The sequence below is a fragment of the Mobula birostris genome, chromosome 9, assembly GCF_030028105.1.
Source record: "Mobula birostris isolate sMobBir1 chromosome 9, sMobBir1.hap1, whole genome shotgun sequence".
Taxonomy (NCBI): Eukaryota; Metazoa; Chordata; class Chondrichthyes; order Myliobatiformes; family Myliobatidae; genus Mobula; species Mobula birostris.
Window position 1 is genome coordinate 2,813,871 of NC_092378.1, and position 25,124 is coordinate 2,838,994.

At 43.7% G+C, this 25,124-nt stretch overlaps 1 protein-coding gene across 1 annotated transcript in view; it reads right to left on the minus strand.

The window, feature by feature from the left end:
• The window catches only part of utp20 (UTP20 small subunit processome component), a 183,231-nt gene that overhangs the window by 108,428 nt on the left and 49,679 nt on the right, over positions 1-25,124 (minus strand). Inside the window, exons 17-25 of the mRNA XM_072267366.1 lie at positions 24,563-24,625; positions 21,887-22,042; positions 20,430-20,506; positions 16,929-17,008; positions 14,264-14,507; positions 8,729-8,914; positions 1,854-1,944; positions 1,640-1,725; positions 496-621 (exon numbers count right to left, since the gene is read on the minus strand). Of these exons, the coding sequence (XP_072123467.1) occupies positions 496-621; positions 1,640-1,725; positions 1,854-1,944; positions 8,729-8,914; positions 14,264-14,507; positions 16,929-17,008; positions 20,430-20,506; positions 21,887-22,042; positions 24,563-24,625 (1,109 nt within the window). The remainder of the gene's footprint in view (positions 1-495; positions 622-1,639; positions 1,726-1,853; positions 1,945-8,728; positions 8,915-14,263; positions 14,508-16,928; positions 17,009-20,429; positions 20,507-21,886; positions 22,043-24,562; positions 24,626-25,124) is intronic.

The window sequence follows — 25,124 nt, forward strand, 5'->3', positions numbered from 1 at the left end:
CCATAAGCATTTGCGTTTCCTCTAGCTGCTCCTGGTTCGTCCCGCATTCCAAAGATGTACAGGTTAAGGTTACTGAGTTGTAGGCATGGCGACACTTACGAGCTACCCAGCACAGTCCTTGCAGATTTGATACAATGCAAACAACACATTTCACTGTATGTGTGACAAATAAAGCTAATCTAATTGGATATCTGTCTGCATTTGGTCTGTATCTCTTTAGACCTTTCCCATCCATTAAGTGTCTAAATATCTTCAACATTGTAATTGTAGTCACCTCTACTAACTCCTCTGGCAGCTCGTTCCATATACCCACCTCCCTGTGTCTCTTTAATCTTGCCACCTTCATCTTAAACCTCTGCCTTTTGACTCCCCAAACCTGGGAAAAAGACTGTGACCATTCACCTTATCCATGCTCATCGTGAACTTGTATATCTCTAATAAGACACCGGTTCTCCACCAGTCTAATACCCATCATTTGAAGTTGAGAGCGCCCACCTCATTATGACAGGAATGAGCTCAGTTCTGTGAGCGGCTGCGACAATGGTGGACTCCTCGGCAATGCTGAAGTGAACTATTTCTTCTTTGAAGCTCTTGTCTTCCAGAAGCCGCTGAAGATTTTCTCTTTAACAAGAAAACAATTGGATTGAAACTTCATTTTATTCTCTCTCTCAACCCTATTCTCCTCCCTGTAACCTTTGGCATGCTTAAATATACCCAGTGACTTGGTCGCGAGTCACCTGTGGCGATAAATTCCAAATTCACCACCCTCTGGTAAAGAAATTCTTCATCTCTGTTCTGAAGGAATGTTCTTCAATTCTGAGGCTGTGCCCTCTGGTCTTAGACTCCCCCACTGTTGGAAACATCCTCTCCACATCCACTCTACCTAGGCCTTTCAATGCTTGGTATGTTTCAGTGAGATTCACCCTACTCATTCTTCTAAACTCCAGCAAGTACAGGCCCAGAGTCATCAAAAGCTCTTCATACATTAACCCTTTAATTCCTAGATCATTCTCGTAAGCCTCCCCGGACCTTCCTCAATGCCAGCACATCTTTTGTTAGATATGGGGCCCAAAACTGCTCCCAATACCCCAAAATTGTAATAAACCTTTTCTACTTTCAATGCATTAATGTCCATCCTTAAATGAGGCAAATATTGTATACAATACACAAGACTATTTGTAGTCAATGATCTGCATAACTAGGCACAGCCTCCTTATTTTTATATCTAATAGACTACTAAATGGTCCCCCAATATGATAGAATAGACTCTTGAATTCACAGTCTACCTCGGTATGGCCCTGCATCTTATTGTCTGCTCACACAGCACTTTCTCTGTAGCTGTTACACTTTATTCTGCCTTCTGTTATTGTTTTACCTGGTTCTACCTCAATCCACTGTGTAATGATCTGATCTGAATGAACAGTGTGTAAGGCAGGATTTTCACTGTATCTCACTACACGTGGCAATACTAACACCAATTGCAATGCCAGAAGAATCAGAAAGGGCTCAGCAAACGGAAACTATCTCAAACCAGAAATCCGTTAATTCTTGCTGGCAAGCAACATTGTATGAGATTAACGTGTTAAACACTTACTACGTTTAATGGGGTTAATTTTGAAGGTGTACAGTTGAACACTACCTGTAAGGTAACACATGTGGGTGCTTGTAAGTGAGCAGACAATCCAATGCCATCTTCTGCACGTCCTGGAAATGGTGGCACAGGAGCTAAAGGGGGGACGTGACAGGTAAGGGTGAGATAAAGGAGGAATGGTTAAAAGCGTGCAACGGAAGGCCATCATAGGGTGCTGATTAAGATAGATGAACAAGAAAACTATCGTTAATAGTACAGTTACCTGGGTGTACAGCTCCTTTAGCTTGCCTTCCATGTACAGCGACCTTGGGTTGGTAAACTTCGAGAAAACTTTCAGGTGAGCAATCAGTTGTCTGCAAAAATATAAAGAGATTTGGAGTTTGAAGCAAATGAAGAAAGTTAAGCGTTATTTGTATTAAAAGTGTGCATAGAATATAGGCTTGGATCACCTCAGACATTTCCTAGCAAAAATCACAAGGGTGATGGGTGTATCCAGTCTTACCAGTAAATCATTTGAAGGAAGTCCACAAAGGTTGTTAGAGTTGTGGATAGTGTAAAGGGTTGTCATGTGCTGCAACAGGGTATTGACAGAATGCAGAGCTGGGCTGAGAAGTGGCAGATAGGATTCAATATGGAAAAGCATGAAGTGATTCACTTTGGAAGGTCAAATTTGAAGGCAGAATACAGGGTTAATTTTAGGATTCTTGGAAGTGTGTAGGAACAGAGGGATCTTGGGATCCATGTTTGTAGATCTCTCGAAGTTTCCACACAAGTTGATAGAGTTGTTAAGGTGTATTTAACGTTGGTCTTCAATAATTGAGGTATTGAGTTCAAGAGCCTCGAGGTAATATTACATATCTATAAAAATCTGGCTGACCACACTTGGAAAATTGTGTTCAGTTCTGGTCGCCTCAGGATATGGAAGCTGTAAAGAAGGTGCAGAGGAGATTTACCAGGATGCTGTCTGGATGAAGCTAGGGTTTTTCTCTCTGGAGCGAGGGAGGATGAGATAGAGGTGTACAAGATGATAAGACGCATAGATCAAGTGGGCAGCCAGAGACATTTTTCCAAGGCAGAAATGGCTAACACCAGGGGGAAATCTTTGCAGCTTGATAATAACATCTCCACCTCACTGACAATCAACACTGGTGCACCACAGCGATGTGTAATTAGCCCACTGCTCTTTTCTCTCTACACCCAAACTCAAATTTCATCTATAAATTTGCTGATGATGCACGATGATGGCTCTCCACATGGCTTTAGACCACCTGGACAACAAACACTTATGTCAGAATGCAGTTCATCGACTATAGCTCAGCATTTAATAGCATCATTCCCACAATCCTGTTTGAGAAGTTGCAGAACCTGGGCCTCTGTATCTCTCTCTGCAATTAGATCCTCGACTTCTTAACCGGAAGACCACAATCTGTGTGGATTGGTGATAACATATCTTCCTCACTGACAATCAACACTGGTGCACCTCAGAGGTGTGTGCTTAGCCCACTGCTCTACTCTCTCTATACCCATGACTGTGTGGCTAGGCATAGCTCAAATACCATCTACAAATTTGCTGATGATACAACCATTGTTGGTAGAATCTCAGGTGGTGATGAGAGGGCGTACAGGGGTGAGATATGCCAACTAGTGGAATGGTGCCACAGCAACAACCTGGCACTCAACATCAGTAAGACAAAAGAGCTGATTGTGGACTTCAGGAAGGGTAAGACGAAGGAACACATATCAATCCTAATAGAAGGATCAGAAGTGGAGAGAGTGAGCAGCTTCAAGTTCCTGGTTGTCAACATCTCTGAGGATCTAACCTGGTCCCAACACACCGACGTAGTTATAAAGAAGGCAGGACAGTGGCTATACTTTATTAGGAGTTTGAAGAGATTTGGCATGTCGACAAATACACTCAAAAACTTCTATAGTTGTACCGTGGAGAGCATTCTGACAGGCTGCATCACTGTCTGGTATGGAGGGGCTACTGCACAGGACCAAAAGAAGCTGCAGAAGGTTGTAACTCTAGTCAGCTCTATCTTGGGCACTAGTCTACAAAGTACCCAGGACATCTTTAGGGAGCGGTTTCTCAGAAAGGCAGTGTTCATTATTAAGACCTGCAGCACCCAAGGCATGCCCTTTTCTCACTGTTACCATCAGGTAGGAGATACAGAAGCCTGAAGGCACACACTCAGTGATTCAGGAACAGCTTCTTCCCCTCTGCCATCCAATTCCTGAATGGACTTTGAAGTTTTGGACACTACCTCACTTTTTAAAAAATATACAGTATTTCTGTTTTTGTAAATTTTTAAATAATCTATTCAATATACATAATTGATTTACTTGTTTATTTATTATGTTTTATTTAATTTATTTTTTTTCTCTCTCTGCTAGATTATATATTGCATTGAACTGCTGCTGCTAATTTAACAAATTTCACATCACATGCCGGCGATAATAAACCTGATTCTGATTCTGACCATTGCTGGCAGAATTTCAGACGTTGACCAAAGGGCATACAGGAGCAAGTTGTACAGGTTAGCTCAGTGATGTCGCAGCAACAACCTTGCATTCAACCTCAGCAAAATCAAAGAGCTGATTGTGGACTTCAGAAAGGGAAAGACAAAGGACAGAAACCACTCCTCATAGAGGGATTGGAAGTGAAGAGAGTGAGCAATTTCAAGTTGCCTGGTGTCAATATCTCTGAGGTTCTAACCTGGACGCAGCATATTGATGCAGCTATAAAGAAGGCAAGACAGCGGTTATATTTCATTAGAGTTTGAGGAGATTTGGTTTGTTAACTAAAACACTCAGAAACTTCTACAAAAGTACCAAGAAGACCATTCTGACTAGCTGCATCTCTTCCTGGTACGAGTGGGCGGGGGGGAGTGGGGGCTACTGCACAAGATTGAAGCAAGTTGCAGAGACTTGTAAAATTAGTCAGCTCCATCTTGGGTACGAACTTCTGTAGTATCCAAGACATCTTCAAGGAACGATGCCTTAGGAAGGTGGTGTCCATCATTAGGGACAGAAGCCTGAAGGCACACACTCAATGATTCAGGAACAGCTTCTTCCCCACTGCCATCCGACTTCTGAATGGACATTGAACCCATGAACACTACCTCACTACTTTTTTAATTCTGTTTTTTTTTAATATTGATTTTAACTAAACTATTTAATGGACATGTATATTCCTACCGTAATTCAGGGTTTTTTTTTCTGTATATTTATTTATCACATATTTCATTGTATTGCTGTTGTAAAGTTAACAAATTAGGAGAAGATGGCAGCGCGATGCAGCGCGTGCCGCCGTTCCCAATGATATCGATATGTGTTAACTAGGGGGCCGTGCACAATCCCGATTTGATGGAGACAGCTGTGAGAAGCACAGAGGAACACCTGGAGAAACTCCTGAAATGCCTGCTTCGCTGCCACTGCTACTGTGCGATCGAGAATCTCCGGAGGGGAAGGCCCCAAATCCTCGGCTTTGCCTATTGCCGGGGCCGGGGTCAAAGCGCTCGGCAGGGATGGTGCTCGGTGCTCGGTGTCGGAGAGCTGGTCGGAGGCTCAGAGTTCTCGGACAGACTCGGAGTCGGACTGTGGTCGGATGCTGCATCGGCAAGTTTGCGGCATTGGTGGTTCACCGTCTGCATGAGATGATGGGACTTTCAAGAGACTTTGAGACTTTTACCGTGCCCATGGTCTGTTCTTATCAAATTACAGTATTGCTTTGCACTGTTGTAACTATATGTTATAATTATGTTGTTTTTGTCAGTTTTTAAATTGGTTTGTCATGTGCTTCTGTGATATCGTTCTGGAAAAATATTGGATCATTTCTTAATGCATGCATTACTAAATGACAATAAAAGAGGACTGCATGTCCTCATAATCTAATCTAATATGCCAGTAAAATTAAACCTGATTCTGATTATTTTATGGTGATTGGAGGGAAGTATAGGAGCATGTCAGAGGTTAGTTTTTGTTAAACCAAAAGTGGTGGGTGCATGAAACGGGTGGTGGTAGAGGCAGATATATTAGGAGCATTTAAGTAGCTCTTAGAAAGGAACATGGATGACAGAAAAATGAGGACTACATGGGAGGGAAAGGTTAGACTGATCTTGGAATAGGTTAAAAGTTGGCACTGCATCCAAGGCCAAGGTTGGGGAGGGGTGCGGCGAAGGGTCTGCATTGTTCTACATTCTATGAACAAAACTACACGTGACTTTATTAGAAGCGTGCATAGAAAGTTGGCTTGGATTATTTCAAACTATTCCTCGCTAAAACTACAAGGATGATGAGTGTCTCCAGAGTTACCAGTAACCCATTTGAAGGAATTTATAAGAATCTGCCTACAATAGGTGTAGGGTTTAAAACCAGCATCACTTCATATAAATTCAACAAGACACTCACAGTGATTGGCATGGCCCTGGGCAATATATAGATCAGGGGAACTTTGAAGTACAAGTAGATAACTCACTGATGGACAGGGTGGTGAAGAAGGCATATGACATGCTGGCCTTCACGGTCAGGGCACTCAGTATAAAAGTTGTAGTTATATAGGGCACTGGTGAGGCTGCACCTAAGAGTATTGCATTCATTTTTGATTGTCTGCTATCAGAAGGATGTCATTAAATTGGAAAGGGTGTACCCTCCCACAGAGCCCTCCACTTTTCTTTAATCCATGTGCCTATCTAAGAGTCTCATAAATGGCGTGAACGTATCTGCCTGTCTGCCACCCCTACAAGATTGTTATGTTTGCATTGCACTGCTGCTGTAAAACAAAGTTCACATCATACATCAGTGATTTGATTCTGACATGCAAGTCTTCGGCAGCATCCCAATTGGCAAAACCTCATGTGTTTGAAGTGCAGGAAGACAGCGCCAAAGTTCAGTCAAGGGAATAAATTTAAAACAGATATAAAGCACTTCTGGAAAAAGTGCTTTTCATTGACAAGGAATTTTAACTCTGTTTCTAGCCCCGAACAGGATTAATATAGCAGGCTGCCCACAGAGATGAGGGGCGCCACGGTAGAGTAGTGCTTAGTATGACATCCCGGGGCATCGGAGTTTAGAGTACAATACTGACACCATCTCCTACAGTTGGACATCCACCTCATGAAGCTGTGGGTTTCCACTGGGTGTTCAGTCCAAAGACGGACCAGTTAGTAAGTTAATTTGTCATTGTAAATTGTCCTGTAATTAGGCTAGGGTTCAATGGGTGGGTTGCTGGGTGTTGTGACTCACTGGGCTGGAAGGACTTGATCCATGCCATATCTCCAGATAAAAAAACAAATAAGTCATCCTCGGACTGGGTCAGTCACTGATTCAAACAACGCATTTCACTGCATGCTTTGATGTACATGTGACAAATAAAACCAATCTTTACTTGGTCAGCATGGGCACAGAGGGATAAATGGCTTGGTACAGACACTGCACTGTGGTGAACACGAAGGCTCTGTAACAAGTAGTCAAAACTGTCCAACACATCACCAGCACCAGTAATGTCATGAAGGATCCCAGAACTCTGTTCATGGACTGTTTGTCCTTCCCCCATCAGGGAGGAAGCTATGTAGCATCCATGCCAGGACTACCAGACTAGGAACAGTTACTTTCCCCAAGCAGCGAGTCTGATCAACACCTCCACCCACTAACGCACCCCTCCACACCCCCAACCACCACTACTTTATCATTTTCTGTCAGTCAGTCACCTTATGTACAAACATTCCTGTGTGCAGTGTCACTTTATGAACACAAAATCAATTTGGGTATATAAGCTTTCTTGCGTATCTATATTTATTGTATTTTTTTATTATTGTTTCTTTACCTTATTGTTTTTTTGTGACGGAGTAACAATTATTTCATTCTCCTTTACACTTGTGTATAGGAAATCATATTAAACAATCTTGAAGCTCATTTCACTCTCTTTGAATGCTAATTTGCTGCTCTGCTAGTCCATGAAATAGCAATTCAAAAATAATTTATTTGGGCTTTGGAACGTGCTGAGGCCATCAAAATGGTGACAAAAGTGCAGTTGCATCAGAAATGCAAAGAGCTGCTCACAGAAACACAATTAAATACAACAACCTGCACTTGTGTATGATGCCCCGAGACATTTCACAAGGAGATTAACATCAACAAGATAAAGGACACTAAACCTCTCGATATCGAAGAACTCCTTAAAGTGGAGATGGAGGCAGAGAAGAACAGCACAGTCCAGGCCCTTCAGCCCACAATGTGATGCCAAACTTTTAACCTACTCTGAGATCAATCTAACCCTACTTTCCCACTTAGCCCTCCATTTTTCTTCCATTCAAGTGTCTATTTAAGAGTCTTTTAAATGTCCCTAATGTGTCTGCCTCTACCAGCATTCCTGGCAACGTATTCCACACACCCACCACTCCCTGTGTAAAAAGCCTACCTCTGGCATCCTCCCAATACTTTCCTCCAATCACTTTAAAACTATGCCCCTCGTATTAGCCATTCCTGAGAAAAGTCTCTGGTTGTCAACTTGCTCTATGCCTCTTATCATCTTGTTCACCTCTAATCCTCCTTCACTCCAAAGAGAAAAGCCCTAGCTTGCTTAACCTATCCTCTTAAGACATGCTCTCTAATCCAGGCAGCATCCTGGTAAATCTCCCCTGCACCCTCTCTAAAGCTTCCACATCCTTCCTATAATGAGGTGATCACAATACACCAAATGTGGTCTGACCAGAGTTCTATAGAGCTGCAACATTATCTCACGGCTCTCAGACTGAATCCTCCAACTAATGAAGGCCAGCACTCCATACGTCCTCTCAACAACCCTATCGGCTTGCAGAGATGGGATAAGTTTAATTTAGTATTGTGGTTAGCACAGGCAAGGTGCGCTGAAAGGCTTGTTCCTATGCTGTACTGTCCCATGTTCCATGATTGGGAGGCCAGAACCGAAGTTGAAGACTACAACCACAGCTAAGAGCAAGGACATGAAGAGGTGTGAAAATACACTTTTTAAAATGGTGAAGCTCTTCTCCTGGGATTGATGAGAGCAGCTGTGAGATGTCAGTGACAATAAACTCGATTCGGATTCTGAAAAACACAAGAATATGATGGGCAGCAGAGTTGGTGTCAGAGGACGGGAGTCCCACTGAATGTACTTACTTTACAGCCGCTCTCCTGGGCTTTTTCTCCACGGCAATCCTGTGGTCTGCAGGTATCGTTATCTCCTTGCCATCATCAAAGACCCCGTCTTCGGACTCAATAACTGGTCTCTTGTCATCAGTGCATTTCTTCTTTCTGATGTCCTCAGTGGGAGCTACCATTAAATCCGCTGGATAATATTCGTTGCTAAATGAGAGAGGACAGGTTATTTACTGGTGTCTGACATCAATGCCTTTCCAACTCAAATTTAAGTTCACCATCTGGTATGAAGGGATCAGAAAAAGCTGCAGCGGGTTGAAAACTCAGCCAGCTCCATCATGGGCACCAGCCTCCCCAGCATCCAGGACTCTTTCGAAAGGGGATGCCTCAGAAAGGTGGTATCCATCATTAAGGACCCCATCACCCAGCCCATGCCCTCTTCTCATTGCTACCACCAAGGAGGAGGCCAGCTGGAGGAACTCGTCCCGATGGAGAGCCTGAACAACCATACAACACACTTCAGAAACAGCTTCTTCCTCTCCACCATCAAATTTCTGAATGGACAATAAACCCCAAACACTACCTCACTGCCTTTTCCTCTCTTTTTGTACTACTTAAGTATATATATTTCTTGTTATATAGGTTTCTTTTATTATGACACTTGCCAGTGATATTAAACCTGATTCTGAAGTTTATTGTCTTAGATCGATGGGCCGAATGGCCTAATTCCATTCCTATGTTGATGCCCTGTGAGTTAATCATTACCCGCATGTGACTACCTAAAAAATCCAGATGTAGTCAGTTGCATTTCTGGTAATTAAAGAAAATTAGCAAAAATATTCATGAGGTTCTACAGATGTTGGAAATCTGGAGGAACACACACAAAATGCTGGAGGAACTCAGCAGGTCAGGCAGCATCTCTGGAGCGGAATAAAAAGTTAACATTTAGGGCCAAGTCCAGTCCTGATGAAGGGTCTCGGCCCAAAATGTCGACTGTTTATTCATTTCTATAGATACTGCCTAAACCACCGAGTTCCTCCAGCATTTTGTGTGTGTTACTTAGCACAAGTACCATTGCTGCTGATATCACTACCAAAACACCTTGTGTGTGCACATGAATTTCACAGAATTCACAGACTGGAGACCAGTCTGCCCATCAAGTCCAGGCCAACAATATGCAACAGTGATCCCTTTCCACTGGCCTCTCTCCATACACCTGATTTATGCTTTCTAATTAGTTGACTAAAGCTGCTAGTGTTTCATGTCCAACATGATTGCAACACTGTAGAGAAGCTTTGATAGGTAGAGGTATGGGAGGGATGAGGAGGGCCAGGTCCCAGGTGCGGTCCGATGGGAATAACAGTTTGGCAAGGACTATATGGGCTAAAGGGCCTGTTTCTGTGCTGTAATGCACTACAACTCTGTGACCTTTTAACCTACTCTAACCTTTCCTTCTCCCATAGCCTTCCATTTTACTTTAATCCACGTGCCTATCTAAGAGTCTCTTAAATGTCCCTAATGTATCTGCCTCTACCACCAACCCTGGCAGGGCAATCCATGCATCCACAACTCTTCATGTAAAAAACTTACCTCAGGCCTCTCCCCCTATACTTTCCTCCAATCAAATTAAAATTATGCCCCCTCGTATTTGCCACTTCCACCCTGGGAAATGCCCAATTTATGGTCAGCAATTCAACTCTGCACTTCAATTTATCATTAGACGTACTCTTGACCTCACAATCTACCTCGTTATGACCTTTCACCTTGTCATCTACCTGAACTACACTTTCTCTGCAACTGTAATACTATATTCTGCATTCTCAAACACAAGAGAGTCTGCAGATGTTGGAGATCCAGAGCAACACACAGAAAATGCTGGAGAAATTCAGCAGGTCAGGAAATGAATAAACAGTTACTGTCTTAGGCAGAAACACTTCTTCAGCATGTGATGATGGATCTCAGCCTGAAACGTCAACAGTTTCTGCATTCTTATTGTTTTCCCTTGTACTACCTCAATGCAATGTTTTACAAAGTGATCTATATGGGTGTTATGGCAGCATAGCAGATAGCTCAATGCTATTACAGTTCAGGGTGGCAGAGCCTGGAGTTCAATTCCAATGTCCTCTGTAAGGAGCCGGTACGTTCTCTCTGTGAACCACATGGGTTTCCTCTGGGTGCTCCAGTTTCCTCCCACAGTCCAGAGACATAGCTGTTAGTAAGTTAATTGGTCATTGTAATTTATCCTGCGATTAGGCTAGGGTTAAATTGGGGGGTTGCTGGGCAGCACAGCTCAAAAGGCCAAAAGGGCCTGCTCCACAATGTACCTCAATATCTAAGTAAACATGGACAAGTTTTTCACAGTCTCTCAATATGTGTGACATGATAAACCAATTCCAATAAGTGACACAGTGTGCAATGTTGCTGACATGAAATGCCAGCCATGCTGTGGTGGGCACTCTCACTGTAACACAGCTGCTAAGCTGAGTGCTCGTTTAAACTTGGGCACCAGTCCCAAGATGGCAGTCCATCAGAGGGACAGGGGCAAAGAAGCTCCTTTTACACAAAACATCAAATGGCGGTGCCTTTAGGTGAAGTTGACCTGGGGTATTCTCCCTGTTGTTCTGTCAGGGAGTCAAGGCCAGGGACAGGGTGACAGAACTGGTGGTAGTGGGGGGGGGGGGGAGGATGAGCTCCCACTACCTATTAAATGCTCCCAATAGCGTGCGTCTTAAACAGCCTCTGACAACCAACTCCAGCTCCTGCACTTCACAAGTGGCTAAACTACTGAACCCAGCGGAACCGTATCTACTTACAGAAGGGGCAAAGGCTGGCAGCTGGCTCCTTACAGCCGGTTGCTTCAGGCAGATGGGGCTCCTCAGCCGTGGATGGCAGCTCACTGAGAAGAAAAGCTCTGATCTCAAACCTCCACTGTCTTGCAGCTCTACTCACTCAAGGGAAAGGCTTTGGGAGTAAATCCTGTGGAAAAATCTGGAACTGGAGTCCCTAAGGGAGTCTTACATTGAGTTGAAATCTGACTGAACAACTCCTGCGACGCTGCTGGTGACAAACTGTATCGATCTCTGATGTTTATTTGGATTCATCAGCTGCGTGGTGAGGGGGAGGAAGAGCCAGCTGCACGGCCAACAGCTTGCTCTCCAGATCATCCTGCCCTGGCTTGCATATCGACACGTAGGCAGCTAGGATGCAACATCCACGGCTGACCCCGACCCACGGAGGAACTCAGTCTGCTCATTACTTATTCCTCAGTGCAGTAAGCAGTGGGACTACACTCAGTGTCCACTGTTACACCTGTCACACCTGCGCATCAATGAAAATATCTAATCAGCCGATCTCGTGGCAGCAACTCAATGCAGAAAAGCATGCAAACATGGTCAAGAGGTTCAGTTGTTGTTCAGACGAAACATCAGAACGGGGGAAAATGTCATCTAAGTGACTTTGGCCATGGAGTGATGGTTGGTATCAGACGGGGTGGTTTGAGTGTCTCAGAAACTGCTGATCTCCTGGGATTTTCACTCACAATAGTATCTTAGAATTTACAGAGAATGGTGTGAGAAGCAAACATCCAGAGCAGCAGTTCTGTGGGTGAAAATGCCTCGTTAATGAGAGAGGTCAGAGGAGAATGGCCAGACTGGTTCAAGCTGACAGGAAGGAGACAATAACTCAGATAACCACACGTTACAACAGTGGTGTGCAGAAGAGCATCTCTGAATGTACAACATGTCGAATCTTGAAGTGGATGGGCTACAGCAGCAGAAGACCACAACAGTGACCACTAAGTGTAGTTTGATAAGATGGACTCTTGATCCATAATTACCTCATCATGATCTTGCCCTTTACTGTCTGCACTTTCTGTGTAGCTGTTACACTTTATTCTGCATTCTGTTATTGTTTCACATTGTTCTACCTGAATGCACTGTGTAATGATCTGACCCATATGAAGAGTATGCAAGACAAAACACAAGAGATTCTGCAGATGCTGTACATTTTTACTAACTCACAAAATGCTGGAGGAGCTCAGCAGGTCAGGCAGCATCTATGGAGGGAGACAAACAGTCAACATTTCAGGCCGAGACCCTTCTTCAGGAATGGAAAGGAAAGGGGCTTCCAATATGCCTTGGTACATGTGATAATAATAAACCAATTCAATCAGCATCACTGAAACTGATAGGGGTCACAGCCACCTTCCTGCTCGTAGGAGGTGGTTGAGTGCAAATTGCCTACCACTCTCCTTGTCCTGGAGGAAGGCAATTATGCTGGAGAAATGTAGGTTTTACTATTCCCCAGCCCACCTGGCTTCACCTAACCCTTTCTTGCTTGTCCTCCTTCCGCTCACTTCACCTTTTTATTCCTTCCTTTCCAGTCCTGGTGAATGGTCTCAGCCCAAAATGTCCACTGTTTATTCCTCTCCATGGACGCTGCTTGACCTGCTGAGTTCCTCCAGCATTATGTGCATGTTACTCTGGATTTGCAGCATCTGCAGAATCTCTTTTAAGTTTTACATTGTCCCTTTTACAATAGGCAAATTATATATGATTATTATTCATTACACATCAATCAGCGTGAAGCTGAAATTACAAGCAGCGATGCCTCGAAAAGGAGGCATCCATCATTAGCGGCTCCCATCACTCAGGACATGCCCTCTTCTTATTGTCACCATGAGGAAGGAGCCTGAAGACACACACTCAGCGATTCAGGAACAGCTTCTTCTCCTCTGCCATCTGATTTCTGAATGGACATTGAACCCTTGAACACTACCTCACTACTATTTTTGTGTTATTTATTTAATATCTATATCTATCTATATATTTCCTGTAATTCATGTTTTTTTTCTCTATTATTATCTATTGCATTGTACTGCAATAGATTTCACGACATATGCTGTTGACAATAAACCTGATTCTGATTTTAAGATGTGGTGACAGACACAGAGTACCTTCCCTGTAGGAGAGGAACCGGGGTTGTACAACAACGTGACAACCTCAGTTTCAGGGCCTGCCATGCATGACTGACTTTTCAACCCCTGGATAAACTACTCCAGTGACCACTAACAGTCCAACGTACTCTATCTTCACACCGTCACCACCACTAAACAATCGGAAAGCTTTCTCACTGCTGCCATCAGGAGCCTCAAGTCCCACACCACCAGGGTATAACCATCAGGCTCTTCAACCAGAGGTGACAATTTCAGTCACCTCAGCACTGAAATGTTCCCAGAGCCTTTGGAGTCACCTTCAAGAACTCTCCATCTCATGTTCTTGATGTTATTTATTATTCTGTATTTTTTTCCTTTTTGTACTGTATTTGCACAGTTTGTTGTCTTCTACAAATTTGTTGTCTGTCTTGTTGGGTGCGGTCTTTCATTCATTCTATTGTGTTTCTTTGTATTTACTGTGAGTGCTCACAGAAAATGAATCAGAGGGTTGTATGTGGTGACATATTTTTACTTTGATAATCAATTTACTTTGAACTAAAGGATAACCCAACCAGCACAAAGGCAGCATGTTTACCAAACCTTTCACCCTTAAGCTGACTTACTTAATGAATCTGAAGAGTAAAGGCGAGAGCTCCTTTGACCGAGGTTCCACCCTATCGGCAAAGCTGCACATGGCTTTCCACAGCAAGAACCGGAAGTTGGTGTGATCCGTTCGCTCACTGGGTTTGGTTGCCAAGTGGAGTTGACTCTGGTATAATCCTCTCACACGACTAGTCGCAATGCTCGCCGAGTTTAGGGTGACACTTGCCTTCCGCTCATCTTCCAATTCACGTTTTAATTCTTTCTCTTTAAAGAAAGAGAAGCAACATGCTTATGTTAAATGAAAGCAAATAAGTTACATTCAGAACATGAAACACGGTATAGGCCCTATGACCCACAATATTGTGCCGACATTTAACCTACCCTAAGATCAATCTAATCCTTCCCTCCTACATCGCTCTCCATTTTTCTATCATCCATGTGCCTATCTAAGAGTGTTTTACATGTACCTAATGTATCTGCCTCTCCCACCACCCCTGGCAGTGCATTCCATGCACCCACTATTCTGAGTAAAAACCTACCTCTGACATCCTTCTACACTCCCCCCCACCAACACTCTAAAGTTAATTCCTCTCATATTAACCATTTGTGCCCTGGGAAAAGACTGGCTCTCCACTTGATCCATGTCTCTTATTGCTTTAGCCAGAGGGTAGTGAATCTGTGGAATTCATTGGCACAGTTGGCCATTGGGTATATTTGAAGTGGAGGTCGTCAAAGGTTATGGAGAGAAGGCAGGAGAATGGGGTTGAGAGGATAATAAATTAGCCATGATGATAAATTAGGCTATGTCTTATGATGTTATCATCTTGTACATCTCGATCAAGTCAACTCTCATTCTCCTTCATTAAAGAGAGAAAATCCCTAGCTCACTCAACCTATCCTCATAAGACCTGCTCTCTAATCCAGGCAGCATCCTGCTAAATCTCTTCAGCACCCTCTCTAAAGCTTCCACATTCTTCCTGTAATGAGGTGACCAGTACTGGGGTCCAACCAACACTTTATGGAGCTACATTTTCTTGCGGCTCTTGAACTCACCTAAAGAATGAAAATACATAAAAATTCAACCAATATTTAGAAGAACGTATGTGAAATTAAAAATTCAAATCCATGCCCTCCTATATTAGACGCCTTAGCCTCCTTTGTTCCAGGACAATATACCCAGCCTAACCAGCCTCTCCTCATAACTGAAATGTACCACCCTGGCATATCTCCCCTGCAGCCTGTCCAGTGAAACACACCACCCTGGCATATCTCCTCTGCACTGTGTCCAGTGATATGCACCACCCTGGCATATCTCCTCTGCACTGTGTCCAGTGATATGCACCACCCTGGCATATCTCCTCTGCACTGTGTCCAGTAAAACATATCACCCTGGTATATCTCCTCTGCACTGTGTCCAGTGAAACGCACCACCCTGGCATATCTCCTCTGCACTGTGTCCAGTGATATGCACCACCCTGGCATATCTCCTCTGCACCATCCAGTGAAACACACCACCCTGGCATATCTCCTCTGCACTGTGTCCAGTGAAACACACCACCCTAGCATATCTCCCCTGCAGCCTGTCCAGTGAAACACACCACCCTGGCATATCTCCTCTGCACTGTGTCCAGTGAAACACACCACCCTGGTATATCTCCTCTGCACTGTGTCCAGTGAAACGCACCACCCTGTCAAACTCCTCTGCATCCTGTCCAGTATTATCATATCCTTGCTGTACTGGGGTCCACACAGTACTCTAGCTGTGATCTAACCAATGCTTTATAAATTGTGTACCCTTATATTTGCTTTTACATTCTACGTATGGCTCACAAAGGCAGGTATCCCCATTGCCAATATAATTGTCCTCGGACGAGGTGGGGTGAACAACTCAATATCACACACAGATGGCAATGTCGTGGCTAGCGTTATGCCTTAGAACACCAGTGATCACTGATCAGGGTTCAATTCCCGCAGCTGTAGGGAGTCTGTATGTTCTCCATGTGGATTTCCTCTGGGTATTCCAGTTTCCGCCCACATTCCAAAAACGTATGGTTAGAGTTGTGGGCATGCTATGTTGGTGCTGGAAGCGTGGCAATATTTGTGGACTACCCCCAGCACAATCCTTGGAGTGTTGCTCGTTGACAAAAGCGACACATTTCACTGTATCTTTCCATATTTCAATGTGTATGCACCACTGCTCAATACAAGAGGACATGGCTTTAAGGTAAGGGGTGGGAAGTTCAAGGGGGATATTAGAGGAAGGTTTTTTACTCAGTGGTTGGTGCGTGGAATGCACTGCCTGAGTCAGTGATGGAGGCAGATACACTAGTGAAGTTTAAGAGACTACTAGACAGATATATGGAGGAATTTAAGGTGGGGGGTTATATGAGAGGCAGGGTTTGAGGGTTGGCACAACATTGTGGGCTGAAGGGCCTGTACTGTGCTGTACTATTCTATGTTCTATGTTCTATAAAATAAAGCCAATCTCTAAATCTCTAATCTCTAGACTTCAAAGATGCAAGATACAAAGGGATTTCCCCTAAATTTTAAAGGTATTTCAAAGGAAGAGCAATATAAGAAGTGTTGTGGCCTTGCGAAACTCCATCAACCCCTGTTGCCTGAGCCAATCTTGTGCAAAATTCCAAATGTCACAAACAACTGAAAAATCTGGAACATTTTGCTTACCGGCAAGAGCAGCTGCCCGATCCAGATGTTCACAGTAAATACGCCAGAAGGTCTTATTTTCCATTCCGTATGCATGAGAACTGCAAGGAAATGGCACAAAATATCTAAACATTTACAGTGATTTACATTATCATCACAATGTAAACATAACCAAACACTCAGTGTCTCTACCTGAACCATTTGTTCCTTGGTGATTCCTTCTTCCTCAGCCCTTTACCTCTCCTACCTATCCCCTCACAGCTTCTTACTCCGTCCCTCCTCCCCCACACACTTCCCCCTCAGCTGGTCTCACCTATCAACGTACTCTTCCCCCTCGCCCCAACACCTTACTCTGTCTTCCTCCCCCTTTTTTTCCAGTCCTGATGAAGGGTCTCAGCTTGAAACGTTGACTCTTTATTCCTCTCCATGCTGCCTGGCCTGCTGAGATCCTCCAGCGTTTTGTGTGTTACTCTGGATTTCCAGCATCTACAGAATCTCTTTGTATTTAAACTCTTTCATCACTTGCTAAATCTTTCTTCTTTGACCATGTTTCAGGTCACAACCACCCAACTCCTACTCCAAAATTAACAGGCCTCCTAACCTTTCCCTCTGCTCTGATTTCAAATCTTTGTTCACCTTTCAATGCAACACAGTGGGATCTTCTGCTGTGCGAAACAAGCTGCATAAATGTAAGTTATTGACGTTCTCAACATCTTTCTCTCCTTGGTATTTTGAAGCTTCTAACATAGAAAACCATTGTCCCAAAGTCTCCAATCACCCCATATTGTAGTTCTCACTTCCAAAACAGTAGTTTGCTCTGCTGTGATAAACATGCTGCATAAATGCAAGTTCCTGGTGTTATTTTCAATTATGACACTAAAGCAGTTGCTAAACATTCACGAAACAGACTCAGATACACCACAGACACAGGCCCTTCTGTTCACCATCCACACTGACCAGCAAGCACCCATTTTCACACCAGTCTTCCCTAACCCAGTTCATTCTCCCCACATTCCCTGCAATTTCCCTCCAACTCAACCTGTCATCTAGAAACTAAGGATAACCTTCAGTGGATAACTAACCTACCAGCCTGCAAGGACACCTGGTGTGTTGGCCTTCACTAGTTGGAGGACTGAGTACAAGAGCCGCGAAGTAATGTTACAACTCTATAAAACTCTGGTTAGACCACACTTGAAGTATTGTGTTCATTCTGGATGCCTCACTAAAGGAAGATGCGGAAGCTTTGAAGAGCAGGGGAGATTTACCAGGATGCTGTCTAGATTAGAGAACATGTCTTAAGAGGAGAGGTTGAGTGAGCTAGGGCTTTTCTCTTTGAAGAGAAGAAGGATGAGAGGTGACTTGATAGAGGTGTACAAGATGATAAGAGACATAGAGAGTGAGCAGCCTGAGATTCTCTTTCCAACGAGGGAAGTGGCTAAGTCGAAGGGGCATAATGTGAAGGTGATTGGAGGAAAGTATAAGGGAGGATTTCAGAGGTAGGGTTTTTGACAGAGCCAAGTCAAGTTTCAGCAGGTCGGGCAGCATCCAATGAAAAGATCGGTCGATGCTTCGGGCCGGAACCCTTCGTTAGGACTCTTCGTCAGGTTCCGGCCCGAAACGTCGACTGACCTTTTCCACGGATGCTGCCCGACCTGCTGAGTTCCTCCAGCATGTTGTGGGTGTTGCTTTGACCCCAGCATCTGCAGATTATATTGTGTTTTCAAGTCAAGTTTATTGTTATGTATCAAGTTTATTATCATTTAACTATATACATGTGTACAAAGTATATAACCACATAATGTACTGTATATTGAAACGAGACAACGTTTCTCCAAACCCGGGTATAAAGCACATAACACATGATAACTTATGAAGATAAGAGTAACATCTACAGATGAATCACACTTCAATAACAAAGTGCCTCAATATTAAATATTGTAAGGTAAGGAACAGACTAACTAGTGACACTTCGAATACAATGCGACAGGGAGTTCTGAAGAATAGCCTGGGGGAAGAACCTGTTTTTCATCCTGACTATTCTTGTTTTTAAGCACTGTAGTCTCCTGCTTGATGTTAGAAAGTTAAAGAGGACGCTGGATGGATGGGTGGGATCTTTAATAATACTAAGGGCCCTGCCTATGCAGCATTCCTGATAAATGTCCCCAATGGATGGTAGGGAGTGTAAAAAGACCTACATCTGACATACCCACACAAGTACCATCACAAAGAAGACACAGCAGTGCCTCTATGATCTTAGAAGTTTGTCCTAGTAGTGGATACAGCCCAGTCTATCAGAGGTAGAGCACTCCCCATCACTGAGCACATCTACAAGGAGTGCCGTCACAGGAAAGCAGCAACCATCATCAAGGACCTCCACCAACCAGTCATGGTCTCTCCTCGCTGTTGCCATCAAGAAGGAAGTACAGGAGCTTTAGGTGCAACATCACCAAATTCAGGAATAGGTACCCTTCAACCATTTGGCTGCTCAACTAGTGTAGATAACTTCACTCACCCCAACACTGAACTCAATCTACAACCTATAGACTCACTTTCTAGGACTATAAAACCAATGTCCTTGATATTATTTCTTTATTTATTGTTTTGTTTTTATTTTTCTATTTGCATAAGTTGTTGTCTTTTACACTTTGGTTGTTTGACTGTCTTTGTGTGTAGTTTTTCATTGATCCTAACATGCTTTTTTGTATTTACTGTGAATACCCACAGGAAAATGAATCTCAGGGTGACATTAATGTACTTTGATAATAAATTTATTTTCAATTTGAGTGGTGGATGTGTGGAACACCCTGCCAGGGGTGGTGGTAGAGGCAGATACATTAGGGATATGTAAGACTCTTAGACAGGCACATGGATGATAGAAAAATGGAGGGTTACGTGGGAGGGAAGGTATAGATTGATCTTACAGTAGTTAAAAGGTTGGCACAACTTTGTGGGCTGAAGGGACTGTACTGTGCTGTAAGGTTCTAATTTTTTTGGGATGTGGAGGAAAACCAGAGCAAACGAGTGTGATTCACAGACAGGACATGCAAAGTTCACACAGACAGCACAGGCGATCAGGACTGAACCCGGGTCATTGTAACTGAGAGGCAACAGCTCCCCTAACTGCATCACTGTGATTGGCTAAAACAGAACGGCAACAAAAATACACCAACTTTCAAAGCAATTTCACTCTATTTTTAACTGAAAAATATTATTTTCTCCGAATTCTATGTACTTGTGCAGCCCACAACACGTATTATTGAATTATATTTTATTAACTTCTTTATGGTAATATTTTGGTTTATGTGCTGTGTATGACGTGTTTTGCGGTCCGGAGGAATATTGGTTCTTTTGGTTGTATATACGTATAGTTAGATGACAGTAAACTTGACTTTTATCTTATTGTTCTGATTGGACATAATTATTGACTTTACTAAACATGTAACTCTTGATGTTGACTTCTGTTCTGCTTTATTCTACTGATTAACCTCCAGCTCCACACATCCTAGCTGATGCCACACTTACGTAATGAGCTCCAACACAGGATCCCACAGTGGGCTGAAGTTTAAATACAGCATTCCGATCAGGTACTGTAGAGGAACCTGGGGAAAGTGGACAGAGCAGTCTGTAATCAATCAGCCATTAACACTGTATACCGCACAACATCAAATCAATCCCACGATCAACAAAAGTGATAAACTATCTGTAAATCAGAAAGCTGAAGATGCTGGAAGTTCGACCTTACTTCGAGCTCAGCTTCCTAGCTAGCCTTCTGCTATCGACAACCAGGGAGGTAATTAAATATAATTTCCTCATCAAGATCATTAACATACAATGAATAAGAAGGGTCTTGGCCCAAAATGATTCCCCTCCGAAGATGCTGCCTGATGTGCCAAGTTCCTCCAGCATTTTGTAAGTGTTGGTCAAGATTGTCTACTCTTTAGTTGGTTACTGGCACAGGAAAACCATCTTGCATATACATCCTCCTTGTCATTGTTTGTAATTCAGTTAACTGGATCTGTGCAGCCCTACATTGGTCGGGTCAATAATGGACACTCTGTCCGAGCTGCCCATGTATGTGCAAGCCATGGCAGCACAACATGGAGAGCAAGCTGTTGCCCATGCAGCAGGCTCCCCTTCTCCATGCAGCAGGCTCCCCTTCCCCATGCAGCAGGCTCCCCTTCCCCATGCAGCAGGCTTCCCTTCCCCATGCAGCAGGCTCCCCTTCCCCATGCAGGCTCCCCTTCCCCATGCAGCAAATGAATTCAAAGCAACAGCAGAGACCAATACAGGCTTGCAACAGCAGTGTCATGGGAGTTGCCAGTCAGGGTTGAACTCAGCATAGGATTGCCTTAGGGACTCCAGTTCTGGATTTTCCCCTGGGGTTTACTCCCAAAGCCTTCCCTATGAGCGGGTATAACTGCAAGGCAGTGGAGTTTTGAGATCAGAGTTAGCGGTAGTTTGAGATCAGTTTTCCTTCTCCGAGATGAGCTAACGAGCCCCATCTGCTCAAAATTCAATCTATGTGCAGCTTAAAGTCAGTATGATTATCACACGTCTCTAATTGGAACCATCATTCAGTAACCAAGGGAGAAAACTATATTAAAGTTCAAAGTAAATTCATTCCCAAATTACATATATATTACTATGTCACTCATTTGATCATAAATTTACTATGAACTTTTAAAATAATATCAGCTTACAAGACAGGCAGCATCTATGGAGGGGAATAAACAGTCAACGTTTTGGACCAAGATCCTTCATCAGGGTCTGAAGGATTTCAGTTCAAAACATCAACTGCTTATTCTCTCACATAGATGCTGCCTGACTTGCTGAGTTCCTCCAGCATTGTGCGTGTTGCTCAAGATATCCAGCATCTTGTGATTACTAGCCCGTTACCGCTGGTAACTTTCTGCTTAGCTGACCACCCCTTTCTCTCGCGTACCAATTCGGGATCACACGGGAACCAGCCCACCGCCTACCTCGTGATACGGCCCATCAGGTATAAGGAGCTGGACCAGATCGTGCCGCAGCTTAGTCAAGTGCAACAACTTCTCTCTGTAATCGTGAACAGTTGCAGGGACCAGTTCGGCTTGGAGTAGGGTGGAGAAAACAGGCTGGCGATCTCCACCATCATCCTGAACAAATAGAAGCACAGACATTTCACTCCAATGGAGTTACTCACAAATAAAACGTGCCAAAATACAGCATGGAGTTCTGGTCAGTGATCACGCTGCAGGAAGGGCAGAGGATTCACCATGATTTATGGGGGAGGCTGGATAAGGCCAGGCGTGCTTTCCCTGAAGTGAAGAAGGACAAAGGATGACCAGATGAAGATTAAGAGATGCATGGATAGAATAAATACTATTAGGTGAGAGGAAGGGAGTTTTAAAGGCAATCTGAGTGTCTTCTTCCACACACCTCCCCCAGTATACATACGTCCACGTGTATACACACACACACACACACACACAGATATTGAACCCACTGAACAGGAGATGCAATCACTATATTTAAGAGGCTGTGATGTGGTCTTAGTGTGAGTAAATAGGATTAGTGTGGACCAGCATAAAGGTGGGAATAGATCTGGTGGTCTATAGAGGCCCATTCTGTGCTGTGTGACTATCAGCTGTTCTCCTTTGTACATTTCCGATCAGGAACAACTTTAGTGTAAACAATTTTTATTAATATTTTATTTAGAGATGCAGCACAGTAACAGGCCTTAAAACCCACGCCACCCAATTACACTCACGTGACCAACTACTTCCTAACCCGTACGTCTTTGGGAAGAGGAGGAACCCGGAGCACTCGGAGGAAAGCCACGTGGTCACAGGGGGAACGTACAAGCTCTTTAAAAACGGCGGTGGGAATCGAAGCCAGGTCACTGGCGCTGCAATAGCACCATGCTACCGTGCCAAGCCACAAGTCCCGCTGCTCTTGCAGCGTTTCACGGTAGTGTGATCTCAGATGCGTTCAGACAGGACTCAGAGGATCGGATCTGCCCCTCACAGTTGCACTGATCTCCACACCTGCAGAAGCCCAGCTCCTTAACACTTTTCTGAGTTCTGCTTCATGTCCCTTCTCCAACCTTGGCACCCACAGGTATACTTACGTAATGTCTGCAGCAGTTCATTCACACAGCTCAGTGGCGAGTCAGCAGCTTTAAATTTATATCACAACCACACTCAAAGACAGTTACTGTCCCCAAGCAGTGAGGCTGATCGACACCTCCACCCACAAACCCACCCCTCCACACCCCCAACCACCACTTCTTTCCCATTTCCAGTCACTCACCTTAGGTACAGACACTCCTGTACCTAGTGTCACTTTATGAGTATATAATCTAGTCATAGCCATAGTCATACTTTATTGATCCCAGGGGAAATTGGTTAAAATCTACGTATGTATATAAGCTATCTTATCTTTATTTATTTTTCATTTATTGTGTTCTTTATCTTATTGTGTTTTTTGTGCTGCATCAGATCAAGAGTAGAAATAATTTTGTACTGGAAATGACATTAAGCAATCCTGAATCGGATGACCTGCCCTGGGGTCACGCACCTAGTTATAATCTCAAGGAAAACACACCAACATCTCTACCTTAGGAGTTTCAGCTTGTCACCAAACACTCTTCACAGATGGATCGTTGAAAGTATCCTTACTGGTTGCATCGTGGTCTGGTATGGAAATTTGAATGTGCAGGAACACAAGCAGCTCAGTAATGGAATCTGCCCGTTCCTCCCCACTTTAGCTGGTATCTACAGAAGGTGCTGCCTCAGGGAGGCAATATCTCTCATTAAAGATCCCCACCATCTGGCTGTGCCATCTTCTCACAGCTCCCATCAGGCAGGAGGTACAGAAGCCTGAAGTCCCACACCACCGCGTTCAGGAACAGCTACCATTCAGCTCTTGAACCAACCGGCACAGGCCTGATCACTAGAGCTTAGCAACACTACGATCACTTTGCACTAAAATGGACCTTGTTCTTTCTAACTGCATTCCCTATTGTAAGAGTTGTTGATTTTTTTGTGAACATTGCTCATCTGATGCAATATGGCAGTGATGCTGCTACAAGTAGGTATCCTTCACACCTGGCACACTATTTGTGCAAATGACAATATACTGAGTTTGACAATCCCCTGGTTTTATAGTTAAGAATACCATCCTTCTTTTCAAGTTCAAGTTTACTGTCATTCAACCGTACACATGTACACCACCAAACAAGACAACATTCCTCCAGACCAAGGTACAAACACAGTACATATAACTCACACACAACAGACAGTGTAATATTACCACATTTACAACACAGGTTAAAAAGTAAACATTGTAATGCTACTGACGCTTCATACGTGATGAGACCTGGGTGGTGTCAGGGAGTTCAGTAGCCTCACAGCCTGGGGGAAGGGGCTGTTTCCCATCCTAACAGTTCTTGTCCTAATGCTACGGTACCTCCCGCCTGATAGCAGGGGGTGAAAGAGATTGTGGACGGATGGGAAGGATCACTGACAATGCCAAGGGCTCTGCTTTACCAGATTTACTTAATAAATCCCACAAGTGTGATCTCAGAATACACAGGCAGCGAGTTAGCACTGTTTCACCACATCACTTGTAACTCTCATTGGAATAACAGGAACAAAATCCAGTGAATCACTTACCTCTATCCTACTGGGCAGTTTCACTTCAAAATGATTCAGAATCCTCAGCGTCAGGAGCCGGACCTACACAGAGTCAAAGGTAAGACATCTGGAATGACAGCAGGCACATGGTGGGACACATGCTATATGCGCCTAAGTGGGCAGGAATGCCCAGTAGGATTTGAAAAATTTGTTCCAATACAAATCAAAAAGATTCTTGTAGGTGGTCCAAGAACTTGAACTGTTTAGTGCAAGTTATCAGAGTTTACAGCAATACTTTATTGAATAAAACATTAGAACAGCATAGTATGAGTTGTTTAAGGAAAGGAATTTTTAAAAAAACCTGCAGATACTGAAAATCTGAAACAAAAACAGAAAATTTGATAAAACTCAGGTCAGGCAGCATCTATGGAGAGAGAAATATTACCTGTCCCTCTCTCTCCACAGATGCCTGAACTGCTGAGACTTTTTTCAGATTTTGTTTTTGTCTTAGATTTTCAGCGTCTGCAGGGTTTATATTTTTCCACTTCCTTAGACAGCCCATACCGTCTGTACTGTCCATGTTCTGTATTTTATTCAAAAA